At 35.5% G+C, this 17,510-nt stretch overlaps 1 protein-coding gene across 1 annotated transcript; it reads right to left on the bottom strand.

Moving 5' to 3' along the window:
• LOC109230066 lies at nt 8,792-9,301 on the bottom strand. Its single transcript, XM_019395599.1, has one exon. The coding sequence runs from the start codon at nt 9,299-9,301 to the stop codon at nt 8,792-8,794; it is 510 nt and encodes a 169-aa protein (XP_019251144.1).

The following is a 17,510-nucleotide window of genomic DNA, read 5'->3' on the forward strand; positions in this document are numbered from 1 at the left end:
TTCGTCGTCTCCGAAGAATAAAGTGATGTTTTCATCAGGGGGAGGCAAATACGCGTTGTACTCTTTTTTCCTTAGCTAAGATTTTATCCCACTGGGTTTTTCTGGCAAGGTTTTTAATGAGGCAGCAAATAATGCGTATTACAAGATATGTGTACTCTTTTTCCTTCACTAAGATTTTTTCCCATAGGGTTTTTTCTTAGTAAGGTTTTAACGAGGCACATTATCTATAGACATCCAAGGGGGAGTGTTATGAAATATTATTTTGTAGTGGATGACTCCCACTACTCTTCTCCATTATGTAGATAACTCCCACTACTTCTCACCATTATAATTGTAACTCCCACACCTCCATAACCTCCCCATGATCTTTCTCCATGATCTCAAATGTTTAATGTCATGTTTATGGCATTCTTTTGTATGCCTCTATGTAATCCTATAAATAGAGGGTTTTGGCATTACATTGTACACTTGAATACATAGAAGAGATAAGATTCTCTCCTCTCTTTCTCTCTACATTGTTGTCTATTTTATTGTTCTATATTGTTACTTTGAGCTAAGTTTCGTAGCAGTTTGGAGTTTATATCTCAATTTTGAGGGGTTTTGGTGAAGATTAGACTTGGTTTTGACTGAATTTCATATTGAAACTCGCAGAAGAAGAAGAAGAAGAAGAAGACATATTGCATAAATTGTAGATAAATTGTAGATTATTTGTATTCTGATTGTAGATGCTTTATTTTCTGTTTTCACAAATAAAAAACGGCTAAAACTTCTACAAATCTTTTGAAAAAACGCAATTATGTCAAAAATCACAATTATGCTACAATTGGATGGGAATTGGGATATAAAAATTTAATGTATCCAGTTTGTAGATATTTTGTAGATAAATTGTAGATTATGTGTATTCTAATTGTAGGTGCTTTGTTTTCTGTTTTCACAAATCAAAAACGACTAAAACTTCTACAAATCTTCTGCAAAAAACGCAATTATGCCGAAAATGTCAATTATGCTACAATTGAAATGGGAATTGGGATATTAAAATTCAATGTATCCAGTTTGTAGATATTTTGTAGATAAATTGTAGATTATTTGTATTCTGATTGTACATGCATTATTTTCTGTTTTCACAAATCCAAAACGACTAAAACTTCTACAAAATCTTCTGCAAAAAACAGTCTACAATTTATCTATAATTTTTCTACAATTTATCTACAATTATAAACTGTAGAAAATCACAACTAAAAATAATCTACAAAATTGAGACAGTTGTTTGCCGCCTGGTGTAGAACTTCCTCCAGCATCTACATCGTGCATTTGCTTTGTTCTCATCTCGGCACGGATTTGTCTGGGAGATGAACTGTGAATAGTAGGTTCCAAATGTATGTAGCTACATATAAACGAATGAAATGCGGCTCCAACTTGTCACGACCCGAATTTCCCACCCCCGGGAGTCGTGATGATGCCTACTATTAGGAGCTAGGCAAGCCAACTATTTATTATCTCTTTTAGCAAACCTCGACATTAATAAAAACAACGAATCATTTAATAGAAAAGCGGAAGTCTTAATGGTAAATAAACGGAGAACAATACGGAAGTTCAATACAACTCTGCCCAAGAACTGGAGTCACAAACTCACGAACGTCTAGAGAATACTAAATACGATGTCCGAATAAAAATATAATTCTGTTTGTTCCGGTACAAAGGATAACAAACTAAAGTAAAGATAGAAGAGACTCCGGGCCATGCGGACGCCAGCAAGGCTACCTCGGGATCTCTGGACTGAAGTTAGCTCCAAAAACTCCTACTGCTGTCCAAAAGCTGCTCCGGCACCGTGATCTGTGCAAAAAGATGCACAGAGTGTAGCATCAGCACAACCGACCCCATGTGCTGGTAAGTGCCTGGCCGTACACTTTCGATAAAAAATCCAACCAAACGATGTCCGAATGATCCGAAATTTTGCGCACACATCACAAATCACATAACGAAGCTACAACAACTCTCGGAATTCCATTCCGACACCCGGATCAAAATCTGACCTATCAAACAGAAATCGTCAAAATACTAACTTCGCCAATTCAAGCCTAATTCTACACCGGACCTCCAAAATCACTTCCGATCACACTCCTAAGTCACAAATCATCCCCCGAAGCTAACCGAATCATAGGAATTCATATCCGAGCCCTCTAACACATAAGTCAACATCCGGTTGACTTTTCCAAACTAAGCCTTCCTTAAATTGCTAATTATATCCCAAAATATAACGATTGGTGTCAATTGACTAGTGGAACCATAGTAAATGTAATTTATGGTCGCTGTGATGACCCGACCCGTCGTCACGTGAGTTACCGCCCGTTTCCCCCATTTTATGCTTCTTCATGTTTCATTATCGGTATTTGGTGTGTTAGANAAGAAGAAGAAGAAGAAGAAGAAGAAGAAGAAGAAGAAGAAGAAGAAGAAGAAGACATATTGCATAAATTGTAGATAAATTGTAGATTATTTGTATTCTGATTGTAGATGCTTTATTTTCTGTTTTCACAAATAAAAAACGGCTAAAACTTCTACAAATCTTTTGAAAAAACGCAATTATGTCAAAAATCACAATTATGCTACAATTGGATGGGAATTGGGATATAAAAATTTAATGTACCCAGTTTGTAGATATTTTGTAGATAAATTGTAGATTATGTGTATTCTAATTGTAGGTGCTTTGTTTTCTGTTTTCACAAATCAAAAACGACTAAAACTTCTACAAATCTTCTGCAAAAAACGCAATTATGCCGAAAATGTCAATTATGCTACAATTGAAATGGGAATTGGGATATTAAAATTCAATGTATCCAGTTTGTAGATATTTTGTAGATAAATTGTAGATTATTTGTATTCTGATTGTAGATGCATTGTTTTCTGTTTTCACAAATCCAAAACGACTAAACCTTCTACAAAATCTTCTGCAAAAAACAGTCTACAATTTATCTATAATTTTTCTACAATTTATTTACAATTATAAACTGTAGAAAATCACAACTAAAAATAATCTACAAAATTAAGATAGTTGTTTGCCGCCTGGTGTAGCACTTCCTCCAGCATCTACATCGTGCATTTGCTTTGTTCTCATCTCGGCACGGATTTGTCTGGGAGATGAACTGTGAATAGTAGGTTCCAAATGTATGTAGCTACATATAAACGAATGAAATGCGGCTCCAACTGTTGCAACAAATCTCCAATTTCAGAATTTTGAAAAGGAAAAATAAAAAATTAAAGCGCATCTCAACACCAATGCCAAATAAATCTAAAGTAATTCAAACTCGAAAAATCTTAAACTAATTTTAAAGTATAATGAGAATCAAGCACAAACTGTATCACAAATATCTTTCTACACAAATCTATATTGAAAAAAGAAAAAAATAGAGATTTAGAGAGAGAAGGAGATTTGAGAGATGTACGTTTTCCACCTTTCCCTGCCAAAGAGACGATAGATCTTAGCCTTGCCGAGAGAGAAAGTGAGGGATTAGTACTGGAATAAAACGGAAGTGCTTTAATTAAGGAGTAGAAAATATCTCATTAATTATAACATTAATTAGATATGGTATAGAAATAGTAATTTGGTATACTAAATGTAATTTACTCAAACCTTAAACATGTAGGGTAAAAAGGTTTCCTATGTGGGATAGGAATGTAAAAATTCCTTACATAAATTTGCGCCTTAAAGAAAAGAATCAACATTGAAAGAAATTTTAAAAATAGAGAAAATCGACTATGATATAGTTATTATATTGCTATTCATTTAACTAATAGAATCAATATTCATTATTTAACTTATAATTTTTTTATTATATAACACAAATACGACTATTAATATAATATTTATGTAATACAAAAAAAAAATTGTATTTATTAAGACGGGGTACGCGCGCGCGTACCTGAAGACTAGTACTATATTAAAAATGGGAAAACTTTTAAGTCAAAAGTTAAATTACTTTTTTACCCTTCTATAACTTAAAGACCCTATTTTTTAAATTAAAAAGGCACTACCCTTAGGAACAGGCAACAGCCAAAATGAAAAGACGCTTCGCTACTAACAGGCCAAACGCACGGTTTGAGAAAATAAGAGGAAAGAAAATGACCAGAATACGATATTTTCTATGGATGAATGCATACCAATGAATTAAGATGATGAATGACAAACTTGAAGAATAGTTCATGTTTCATGTGCTCAACATTCGAATTGCATAAATGAATTGGGAATAGCAGATTATATTTTCTTTCCCGAAATACTCAACGCAGCAAAATAAATGATGAAGCAGGCGCACTAAATTTTAAAATACTCCGCAGTCCGTTGCGGGCTTCTTTTTTGATTAAATTCTCTGTTTAGATTAGAGCCGTCGTCAAAATTAGGGGCAACGGTTGGTGAAGAGCCCGAACATGGATGGTTATTTATGCATTTATCATAGTGAAAAATATAAATCCTTTTTTGTTAGATGGGCATAGTAATTAAGGGGAAAAAAAGTTTACAAGAGAGAATAACCAAGGAAATTGGATCATGATTTCTATACTTGCTGAATGCATAGGCGCAATGAAATTTTCTAAAAGAAAGGAGGTCGCAAACTTCTGCAGATTCGACATCTAACTAATGAATCAAGAAAAATGTGATGAAATTCGATCGGGTTCTACTATTCCAACTCTACTTATATTAAGTTTTAATGAATTTCTATCCTTTTTGATGTTCGTGAAATACATCTTCATAAATGTTAAGGTAGATTCTTGTGATGATCTCCAAAAATGTGGTCATGCATGCTACTTTAGGAATAACATGTTTTATGTGATTGTATATACATTTGTTATTCTTGCATAAAAATTGTTTACAAGTACCGTATCTATACCTGAAAGTTGTTATGACAATTTGAGATCTAGAAAAAATAGTTTAGTGGAATTAAGTCTACTCCACATGTGTTCTGGAGAAAACACTTGAAACATTCAAAGAGTGGTGGTGTTTGGCCTATAATTAAAGCCAATAGTAGACTTGTTATCTAATTAATTTTAAGAACCTGACAAATAAAATTAATTTATGGCGATTATTTTGTGTTAGTTTGTCTATATGAATAACAGTTTACTTATAAACAATGATATAAATGCCACAATAGAAATGAAGTAGCTTTAATCTTCCACATTCGAGATGAAAAGATCTTGGACAAGCTGATATCATATTAGGTATCAAGATTTAAAAAATAAAATAATATGAATTATATATTGAGTCAATCTCATTACATTTGAGAATAATACTAAGTAAATTTAGTCACTTAAAAAATAAAAAAGTAACTCCCAATTTGGTTCAAGTATCAAGTTAATTAAGAATGGCGGAGAATATTTTGCAGCATATATATAAATTTATAATGATAATCTTAACTTCGATAAACAAGTCACCATATGACGATCTATGTAACGACCCGACCGGTCGTTTTGAGTACTAGCGCTCCGTTCAGCAGACGGAGGCCATGAACAGCTTCATTTCAGGTATTATGACTTGTACGCGTGGTCGGAATTGAATTTCGGAAAGTCCAGAGTTGATTTGGGAAGAGAATTCTTATTTCGGAAGCTTAAAGTTGGGAGAATGAACTAAGATTGGAATTTTGGATAAACGACCTCGGAATCAGGATTAGAAGGTTCCAGCAGGTTCGTATGATGATTTCGGACTTGGGCGTATGCCCGGTTCGGGTTTTGGATAACCCGGGAGCATTTTGGCGCCTATTGTGGAAGTTAGCATTTTAGAAGGAATTTCAAAAGTTTGGTTTGAAGTGCATTTCAGAGTTATCGATGTCCGTTTGGAATTCCGAGACTGGGAGTAGTTTCGTATGGTGATTCTGGAGTTGGGGGTGCGATCGGAAGTGAATTCGGAGGTCCGTAGGTCATTTTGAAGCCATTTGGCTAAAGATAGAAATTTGAAGGTTTTTGAGAAGTTTGACCGGAGGTTGATTTTTGATATCGGGGTCGGAATTCGATTCCGAAAGTTGGAGTAGGTCCGTAATGTCAAATGTGACTTGTGTGCAAAATTTAAAGTCAATCGGACGTGATTTGATAGGTTTAAACATCAGAAATAGAAGTTGGAAAGTTCAAAGTTCATAAAGCTTGAATCGGGGTGTAATTCATGGTTTTAGCGTTGTTTGTTATGATTTGAGGCCTCGAGCAAGTCCGTAATGTGTTTTGGGACTGGTTGGTATGATTGGTTGGGGTCCCGGGGGCCTCGGGTGGACTTTGGATGGCTAACGGATCGAATCCGGAGTTCGAAGAAGTGCTGAGGCAGCTGGTATCTGGTATTTCCGCTTCTGCGGAAATGGGACCGCAGAAGCGGCCCCGCAGAAGCGAAGAAGAAGTCGCAGAAGCGGACGAGGGCGAGGGCAGCCAGGACCGCAGAAGCGGCCCTTGATCCGCTGATGCGGAACCGCAGAAGCGGTTGGCTTATCGCAGGAGCGAAAATGGGCTTGAGCCTAGGGACCGCAGAAGCGGAATAATTTCCGCAAAAGCGGGACCGCGGAAGCGGGACTATTTCCGCAGAAGCGAATATCCCTGGAGGCAGAAGGTTAATTTAAAGTCGGGGATTGGCCATTTCTCTCATATTTCTCATGGCTTGGGGCGATTTTGGAGAGCTTCAAGGAGGGGATTTTTGTCGTCAATGTCAAGGTAAGTTATCCCCATCACTTTTGTGTTAAATATATCAATTATGTATGGATTTAAGTATGAAGATTAGTGTAAATTTGGGGTTTTGGTTGAAGACCTAGGAAATTAGAAATCTTGGATTTTGATTACGATTTTGAGTATGGAATTAAGAGAAAATTATATATTCGAGTTCCTAAGGTTATGGGTAAACTTAATCTTCGAAAAGTTTTGGACTCCGGGCACGTGGGCCCGAGGGCGTTTTGGTCAACTTTTCAATCGGGGTTAGGAATTGCTATAAATTAGTTGTAATGAATATTTGAGCGTATATTAATGGATTTGCGTAACCAATGTCAAGTCTTGGAGCGTGGTGCATCAATTGGAGTCCTCGGAAGAATGTAGAATGCTGGTTTCGAGTCTTCGGAGCGAGGTGAGTCTCCTTTTTAATCTTGTGAGGGGGAAACTACCCCATAGGTGAGTTAAATTGATTATATGCTCCTAATTGTGGGGGCTACGTACGCACGAGGTGAGAGTCCGTGCGTAGCTACTATTATGCTATTGTCCGGGTAGTCTAGAACCCAAAAAGCATGTTATACTTGGATTACTGTGAACCCATTCATAGTGGAATTGTTTAAATCACCTTGAATTGGTAAAGGAATTTAAAAAGAGATTTAATATTAATTTTCCCTGAAATGTTAAAAAAGAGAAACTTGTCTATTTGGATGATTATCCTCGATAAACTCTTAATTTCCTACTTGAGCATGTATTTTGTGTGTGCCTGCGGCGCATGGATGATTTGCAAGCAGGATATGTGTTTATTTATGGAACGGGCCGAACGCCTCGGTGAGAATAGAAGCATCTATGGTTCGTGCCGCTCGACCCTCGGCAGTGCACAGTTTACATCCTGTTGGAGCGTGCCGTCGCCTCGGTGTGATTTGCGCATGTTTATCTGTTACTCGAAACTTGTAAATGTGGAATTGGCCCTACGCGGCTTGATATAAACCGATAAGATAATAAAGAATAGACTTTGGAAGCCCTTGATTTTATTGTTGAAGGTGTTTACCTGTTTTCTGGCTTCACAATTAGAACTTCTATATAAATCCATGATTATTCTCGCACTTACAGAATATTGTTTACTGACCTCTAGCGAGTGTCGAAGTTGGCCATCTCGTCTCTACCCCTTCGGGATTAGGCGGGATACTCACTGAGTACACGTTGATTACGTACTCATACTACACTTCTGTGCATTTTTGTTGCACAGGTATATATACACTTCTAGCAGCCTACTGGGCGTAGCAGCATGTCTAATTCCGGGACTAGGTGAGCTGCAATTTGCGAGGCGACCCGCAGCTAGTGTAGTTCCTTATTGCACTTTTATTTTTTATTCCCTGTCCACTGTATTCTGGACAGATGTTGTATTTTATTTTACTTATCAGTAGTCGCTCATGCACTTGTGACACCGGGTTTCTGGGATGGTTTTCAACGGATTTGTACTAATTGTGATTATTTAAATTTGAAATTCAAGTAGTGAACATTTACTTATGAAAAATGTAAGGAAAAAACTTAGATTTTCAAAAGTATTAAAAGAGGAATTTATTTAAAATTTAGTTGGCTGGCCTGACAGAGGTGTCCGGCGCCACCACGACCCTTAGTGGATTTTGGGTCGTGATTGTAATTTTACATATTTACTTAATTATTTGAAGTTCTTTAAAATAATATTCCTATTAATTAACAACATTGCATACTATAACACTCAAAATACACGTGCAACGCACGTGCCGAGAGACTAGTAAAGATTAAGGGGGTAAACTAGATTTTACTCTTATAATTCTAGTAAAGTATGTAAAACTTGGGATTAATATTAATAATTTAAATTAACAAAAAAATAAATTAATCCCAACTATCAAAAAACGATAAAAACATTCAATTTTTCAATGTGTTATTTGACCATCTTTGAAGAATCGTGACATAAGTATTTGCCTAATTTGCCTTAGTTATTTACTTTTAGGTTTTATAGATCATAGAATTAACAATAATTTTTGTATGATATTCCCACAAAAATTATTGTAAATCACAATGAGGCATCGTAAGACTTTTGTAGGATATAGTTTTTTTTTTGGTAATGAAGAAATTTATTCTGCCCTGTTTAAATGTTATTACAAATTGGGACTTTTCTAGGACACAAAGTTCCTAGCTTGTCCAGTTCAAAAGTAGAAACAACAAAAGGGGGCGGGGAGAAGTACAACATAGGATTTCCAAAAAAATTCGAGTTGCTTCCATTTTTTGCCATAACATCAGCCACTCCATTTGCTTCTCTGAAGATGTGAGTGACCTGTGGCTCTCCTGCTCTAGTAAGCATCCATCTACAATCAGTAATCAAGTTTTGATACGGACCATTATCGTTAGTAAGCATGTTAACTAGAGCACTGCAGCCTGTTTCAACCACTAATCTCCTAATATTTTGTTGTATAGCTATTTTTAGACCCTGAATAAGGACGAGGCCTTCCATGTATATGTTGGTAGCGTGAGGAATGAACATGTTAAAGCATATAATCCAGTTACTATCACAGTCTCTGATAGCCCCTCCAATGCCACCCCTCCCGTGGTTATAGTTTCTTCCTTTATTGAACAGATAAGTGGGATAAACATTCACCATTTTCAAAAACTTACAAATTTTCTTTAATTTTTGCTTTACAATTCAAATACACTATTTAATAATATTTTGTAATGTTTTAAAATTACGCGTACCCAAAAACTAATTGGTATAAAAAGTAAAAGAATCATCACAACATTTTTTATAGAGATAATAAAAGCCAATATATATCCTACTTATATTTTCTCCATCCTTGTTATACAAGGAGCTCCAATAATGTAACAGTATGCAACCGTATTATTATACATATCATAATTTTAACCGAAAGACAAAAAGAAACATTGACCAATTTCATTAATTCCCATGCTTACTTTTATGTAGACCTTTTTATTTTCTAACTTTCGAAAAGGAAAAAAAGGTAAAATCGTACATTGAGTTAAACATGTCGAAATAATAACTCAAACTACTTTGTTATATCTACGGAGATAGCCTTTTCCAGACCAAGCTTAAAATTTTGCATGTTGCATGCCAGACGTATAACATTCGCACATTTGGTGTCATTATTCATGGCATTTACGTTTTTCAAGCCCCTATTAGTAATTATAGAGAAAGAACTGAAAACACAATAGTTTAAAGTAAACAACGATAATTTACTTTTCAAAATTTCCGAAATAAAATTTAATACATTAGCTTAGGTTTGTGCAGACAATTGAAGAGTTGTGGCAGAAAATCCTCATTATCTTTCTTTTCTCCTCAATTTTCAAGATAGCTTTACTATATCCTACAAAAGAAAGAAAAAACGAAAACCAAAGTAGTGACTCAAAAATTTCGTCTCAACCTCTTTTTGGATGAGGTCTCAGATTCATGGAAAAACAAAATATTCCAAATTCAACTAAAATTAAGGACAATATCGCACCAGACACGACACTACTAGAAATCCGGTAAAAAGCGATCACAAAAAGCGACCAAAGTTGGTCGCTTATATGCCCAAAAGCGACCAAAAAGCGACCAAACATGCCTGGTCGCTATATTGATGGTCTCTTTTATTTAGGGACCAAACTTGGTCGCTAATTAGCGACCAACATTGGTCTCTAAGCTAAATGGACCAAATATTCCGGATATTGACTATAGAGACCAACTTTGGTCGCTTTATTAATTTAATAATATAAATTTGGCGACCAAAGTTGGTCTCTAAATATAAAATACTTTATTTATTTATTTATTATTAATCATTAAGAAGCGACCAACTTTGGTCTCTAACCCAAATATTATATTTTAAAATCTGGAAACTAGAGACCAAGGTTGGTCGCTTTTTTATTCAATAATTTATATATTTTATTAAACTAGCGACCAACTTTGGTCCCTAAATACATGAATTTAATTTATTTTTTGTACTTTAGCGACCAACGTTGGTCGCTATATCACCGGAAATTTTATTTTTTTAACGAAATAGCGACCAAGTTTGGTCGCTTTTTGTAGAAATCTGGGTAAGTAGCGACCAACGTTGGTCGCTATTCTCCAGAAATTTATTTTTTTTGAACGTGAAAAGCGACCAAATAGAGACCAATGTTGGTCGCTTTTCTGTGTATTATTTTGGCAGAAACTGCCTGTTTTGGCAGCTACACCACCTGCCAGTCATACCAAAACCCTAACAAGCAACAACAACAACAACAACAATTCAAACAACAATTCCAATAAGAATACCAAACAACAACCCAACAACAACAACAACAACACAAAAACAACATTAAAAGCTACATTAAAACCAAGAAAGTGTAAATTTCAATAGAACTACCAAACTAAGTTAACTCTTATTACAACCCAATGGAAAACAAATTGTATTTGTCTAGTTCAAATTGTCTAAAATTCATTGATTGTTTGGTACATCATTATCATCACCCTCTGATGAAGTTTCATCATCATCACGGTATTGAGAAGGGTCTATTTGTCGATGATGGGAAGAATGATCACGGGGAGGACGGGAGGAACGGCCACTTGGAGGACGGGACGAACGAGCGCGGGGACGGGCAGCCTCTGGCGATGATGGCCGAGACCGGGGAATCGAAAAAGATCCAGCTAGGAGATTTTTGATCTGCTCTTGCATGCCCTGGCACTGAGCGACCACGCCAATGTACTGAGCATCTATAAGCTTTTCTCTTTCCTTGGACGCTTCTAGCTCGGATGTGAGCTTTGTCACAGTCTCCCGCATAGCGGAGAGGCTCTCCCCATCAAGTTGCTCGGCTTGCGAGGAAGTCCCTATTCCTTGCATTCCACACCTATAGCGATGGAATGTCTTAGTAGGAAGGCCGTATACCTTCCCCCATTTTGGACCGCCTGCAGCCCGCGTCCATAGTCTTTCAACATCCTCGGCCGAAAGTTTGAATGGCGCGCCCGACTCATTAGGTGGCTGGCTGCGTATGAATTCCTCAGCTTCAACTCTGAAGCGATCCTATAAGAAAAAGTAAATTGAATTAGTATTTCAAAATTTATATAAAAGTAAATGAAAATACTTAATGAAAAGTGAAAACTTACATGTACAGTCGAGGCTCGTCCCTCGACCCACCTTTCTTCATCCGTCTCTTTCTTCTTCTTCACAATATGAGTCTCCTTGAATAGCTCATCTTGGTTCATCGGACGGCCCAACTTCTTTTCCTGAAAACTCATAAATTTTAATTAATAAATAGAATAGATATACTTTGAAAATTAAAATAAATTAAGCAATTACGTACCATTCTTCTTTTTATTGTCCCCTGGCTGACCGCACCTCCAGTGTGCAAGGATCCTCCCTTCTCAGATGCGCGAGCTTTCTTTCCCTTTTCGCTCTTCTGTAAGAACTCTGCAGTAAGCCATTGCCTTTGCAAATCATCCCAAAACTCCTGAAGCAACCAGCCAGGCTTCTGGTTCAGCTGTCTAGCTATGGAGAAAGAATGCGACAACCGCTTGCGAGCTTTGAGATTAAAATTTGCAGCCACGTCCGCGCTATACTGGTGTTCCCATACACACTTGCTCTGTATTTCAAAAGTTAAATATTATATGAAAATATCATAAATATAAATAATTATACTGCTTAAAAGAACATTTATACCTTAAATTCATTGAAAATTGCCTCCTTCAGTGAGAATGGGAATTCACGCCAAGACGCATAAGGGGCATCATAAAGCTTTCTGGTTGCTTTGGTGATTATCCTCGTAGTAATATTACTCGGGAGGAACCTGCAATTTAATAAGTAAAACAAATTAATATCTTAGTAAAAATTGTACAAAAAAATAAACATAAAAATAACAAATAACTCTTACCCATCACCCTCAGGGACTATGATGATCCTGCCATACTGATCATAATGCACCTCCTCGTCAGCAGCAGTAGCAGCATCAGCATCATCGTCCGAAACATGTGTATCAGAGGCATGTGTGGAAGGAGTAGGGGGGTCAGAGCTACTATCCCGCAAATGAAGGCCTCCAATAGGTGGAGTCGCTGATGAAGATAGATGTGATCCTTGTGACTGCGACATAGCTGCACGGATCGCAAGTGGCTGTGATACTGACTGTTGTGACCCGACTGGCTGTGACGCTGATGGCTGTGATCCATGTGGTTGTGACATGGATCGATGCGATCCATGTGATGCTGCTGGGTGGGATCCACGTGGTAGTGAGGCAGGTGGACTGTATGTCGGACGCACAGTCCGATGGCCCTGTGAAGAAACACCCGGGGTCTGCACGAAGGTGTAGGGCTGGTGATTCTGTGGCAGCTCAGTATAGCCATGGGGTAGAGGCTGTGGCATAGTGATAGGCAAATCAGAAGAGGGTGTAAAAGATTGATGAGTAGTATATTCTATCCTCCTCTTTTGCTTCCTAGCCTTATCTCGACCCCGAGAACCACTACCTTCATTGTTACCTCGACCCTTGCGTGTCATCTGCATAATATAATACATATTTAGATTGAAACATATAAGGAAACTATCTATAAACGAGAGTTATCGAAGAAACCAACTTTTTAAAGCTCATCGACGTATTCTTCCTCGTCAGAGAATTCTTCTTCCTCGTCAGAGAATTCTTCTTCCTCACTAGTTTGAGCTTCATCAGTTGATTCTTCTTCCTCGTTTTCTATAATTGTTACTTCATTTATATCAACTTCTTCCAATATGTGTTCAGGATGTTCCAAATCATTTTCTAAAAGTTCGTCCACTATTTGGTGAACACTGGAGATATCGTTTTGATATGCAACATCCAACACATTCTCGACTTCGACCCTACCTACAGGCTTAGTTTTGATTACAACCCACCAAGCGGACTTATTCTGCCTCAATGGATAAGGAGCATAATACACTTGCCTAACATTATGTGCAATTATGAAAGGATCATAGCGATTATACTCCCTCGTATGATTAACCTCAATTATGTTGTATTGATTGTGTACTCTCGTACCTCTTGTTGGATTTGGGTCAAACCACTTGCATCTAAAAGCATTCGCAACCATATCATGAATTCTGGAATCACTATTTCTATTCTCCCTCGACCTACTGCTTTCACCAAGAACCATGTTATGAAATATCCCATCGCTACCATCCATCTCTCCATGATAAGTCCACACAAAGTAATTCGCTATAAACCCCTTCATATAAAGACGAACCTTAACTTCCTCCGGTTTTCCAAACTTCATACAGTCGCACTTAACACAAGGACACCTAATTACTCCTTCTTTTATGTATGGCGGAAGTGACATTGCATGTCTAATAAAGTCCTCAACCCCTTCTACAAAATCCTCCCGCAATCCCCGCCAATTAGGATAATTCCTATTGTACATCCAAGAACGATGTTCCATCTATTTAAATAAAGCAAGAACAAATTAAATTAGTTAATACATTAATAAACTCCTCCCTTTAAATCTTTTTTCTTATCTTATAAATGTATAATTCATAGTTTAAAGCATGAATTTAGGTACTCTTATTTAGGTATTGTTCCTCTTCTAAGACAATGAATTGTATCTTTTCACAATTGAACTCAATATAAGTAAAAAGCTAATAGGCAAAAAAAACAACCCTAATACTAAATAGTAAAAATTTCATATTACCTAATGTAGTTCATATTAGCTAATAGTAAAAAGTTCATATTACCTAATGTAGTTCAAACAAACAACCCTAATGTAAAAAGTTCATATTACCTAATGTAGTTCAAACAAACAACCCTAATACTAAATAGGCAAAAACTCTAACAAATTACATAAAATTATATAGCAAAATTTAAAAATTAAAAAGCTAATAGGTAGATTACTAACCTTGGTAGATTAAAAGGAGGCTAAAATCAGTGGGGGGCGGCGGAACAGTGGTGGCGGCGTTGACAGTGGTGGTGGCGGCGTAACAGTGGTGGTGGCTGACAGTGGTGGTGGCGGCGTAACAGTGGTGGCGGCGGCGGTGACAGTGGTGGCAACGGGTGGGGGGGATTGATTTGTGTAAGGGAAATAGAGAAGGGGAGGAGAAATAGTTGAGAGAGAAGTTGGGAAATTTGTGTGAGAGAAAATAAGATTTTGGGAGGGGAAACCCGATTTTGAGTTCAGCAATTAAAAAAAGCGACCAATATCGGTCGCTATTTTGGTAGCTATATAAGTATTGACTGGTTTGACCAAAATAGCGACCAACGTTGGTCGCCTTTCTTGACCGTTTGACCAAAAAGCGACCATCTTTGGTCGCTATATTTGAAAATAAGTAAATAAAATAACCCTAATTTTTTTCCTGTTTTATATATATATACATATATATATATAAATATATATTATATACTCAAAAGCGACCAAAGTTGGTCGCCTTTTGGTCAAACGGTCAAAAATAAGCTATATTCGATACGGTATTACCTAATACACTTATACTTAGTGCATAGTATAGCGTAAGTACATATATTATATATATATGAGCTATATTCGATACGGTATTACCTAATACACTTATACTTAGTGCATAGCATAGCGTAAGTACATATATTATATATATATGAGCTGTATTCGATACGGTATTACCTAATACACTTATACTTAGTGCATAGTATAGCGTAAGTACGTATATTATATATATATAAGCTATATTCGATACGGTATTACCTAATACACTTATACTTAGTGCATAGTATAGCGTAAGTACATTTATTATATATTATGACTATATTCGATACGGTATACCTAATACATCTATACTTAGCATATAGATCGTAAATACATATATTATATATATATGACTGTATTGACCGGTATTACCTAATACACTTAATACTTATGCATATATAAGCGTAAGTACAAGTATATATATATATATATAGCTATATGTCGATCGGCTATTACCTTTAATACACTTATACTTAGTGTCATAGTTAAGCGTAAGTAATTTATTATATATATATAATATCATTGATACGAATACTAATTATATAGCAATAGCGAATAAACTTATAGATTTGTTCATAGTATACCTATACACTTAATACTAGTCATAGTATAGCTAAGTACATAATATTATATATATATGAGCTGTATCGATACGCGTATTACTCTAATACACTATACTTTAGTGCATAGTAAGCGTAAGTAACATATTTTATAATATAATACTATATATAAGCGTATTCGATAAACGGTAATGACTAATACAACTTAACTTAGTGCATAGTATAGGTAAGTAATATATTAATAATATGAGCTGATATCGAATATCGATTACCTAATACAACTATACTAGTGCATAAGTAACGCGTAAGTACATATATTATATAATATGTAACTATTCGATAACGGTATACCTAATACACCTATACTAAGTGCTAGTATAGCGAAGTAATATTTATTATATAATTATGAGCTATAGCGATACTGTAATACACTAATACACTTATACTAGGCATATAGCCGCTAAGTAACATATATTTAATATATATAGCTATTCGATTACTGGTATTACCTAATACACTTAACTTAGTGCCATAGTATAAAGCGTAAGTACATTATATAATATATTATGAGCTTATTATCGAGTACGGTATTACTAAATACACTAACTATAGTGCATAAGTATAGCCAGTACATATATCTATCATATATAGACTGATATTCGATACGGATTACCTAATACACTTATACTTATGCATAGTATAACGCGTAAGTACAATATTATAATATATAAGACGATATATCGATACGTACTTAACCTAATAACACTTAATAACTAGTGCATGTATAACTAAGTACATATATTATATATATATAAGACTATACGATACCAGTTACTAATACACTTATACTTGCATAATAACGTAGGTACATATATTATAATATATTATAGCTATATCGATAACTGATTAACCTAATACAACTTATCTTAGTGCAATAGTAAGACTATAATATGAATATATTATATTATATATATAGACACAACAGCGCCTCACTTCGTAGTACTATTCATCCCTTGTATTACAAAAGTATTAACGACTTATATTTATTTTATTTACATAATAAATATAAAAGTGATTTTTAATTTTGACCATATAGAGACCAACTTGGTCGCTAACTGTAAATAAATTTAATTTAGCGACCAAAGTTGGTCACTAACTGTACATGAATTTAATTTAGCGACCAAGTTTGGTCACTAAATTTTAATCAGATTTATTTATATTTTATATAATATTTAAATTAATAATAAATATTATTAAATGTTGGAACTGGGTCCCACATTTGCGACCAACATTGGTCTCTATTTAGTTAAGCGACCAACTTTGGTCGCTAACTTTTGAATTATATTTATTTATATTTTATAATTTATTTTAAATAAATATATATTTATTAAAATATAATAACTGGGTCCCGATTTAGCGACCAATGTTGGTCGCTATCAACTTATCCTTCAGTTAGCGACCAACTTTGGTCGCAAGTTTTAAATTATATATATTTATATTTTATAAGTTTTATAAAATAATAATAAAATTATTAAAAAAATTTATGTGGGTCCCGCTTAAGCGACCAACATTGGTCTCTAATCTCAGTATATCTTTGACCAAACAAGTCTGACCAGTCCAGTCAACAGTTTGACTAAATTTGCGACCAAATAGCGTCCAACTTTGGTCGCTAAAGTATTTCAAATATTTTTTTTATTATTTTCGGCAGTTTGGCGACCAACTTTGGTCGCTTTTTTTGACAGACCAAATTTGGTCGCTAATCTTTGGTCGCTTTTTACAGGGATTCTAGTAGTGCGAAGAACAGAATCACAGAAAACAGGTCAAGAACAAAACCAAACATC

Source organism: Nicotiana attenuata, chromosome 7 (genome assembly GCF_001879085.1).
Source record: "Nicotiana attenuata strain UT chromosome 7, NIATTr2, whole genome shotgun sequence".
Taxonomy (NCBI): Eukaryota; Viridiplantae; Streptophyta; class Magnoliopsida; order Solanales; family Solanaceae; genus Nicotiana; species Nicotiana attenuata.

Excerpts from the sequence above, each read along its gene's own strand:
- LOC109230066 (XM_019395599.1), bottom strand. The coding sequence starts at position 9,301 with ATGGTGAATGTTTATCCCACTTATCTGTTCAATAAAGGAAGAAACTAT.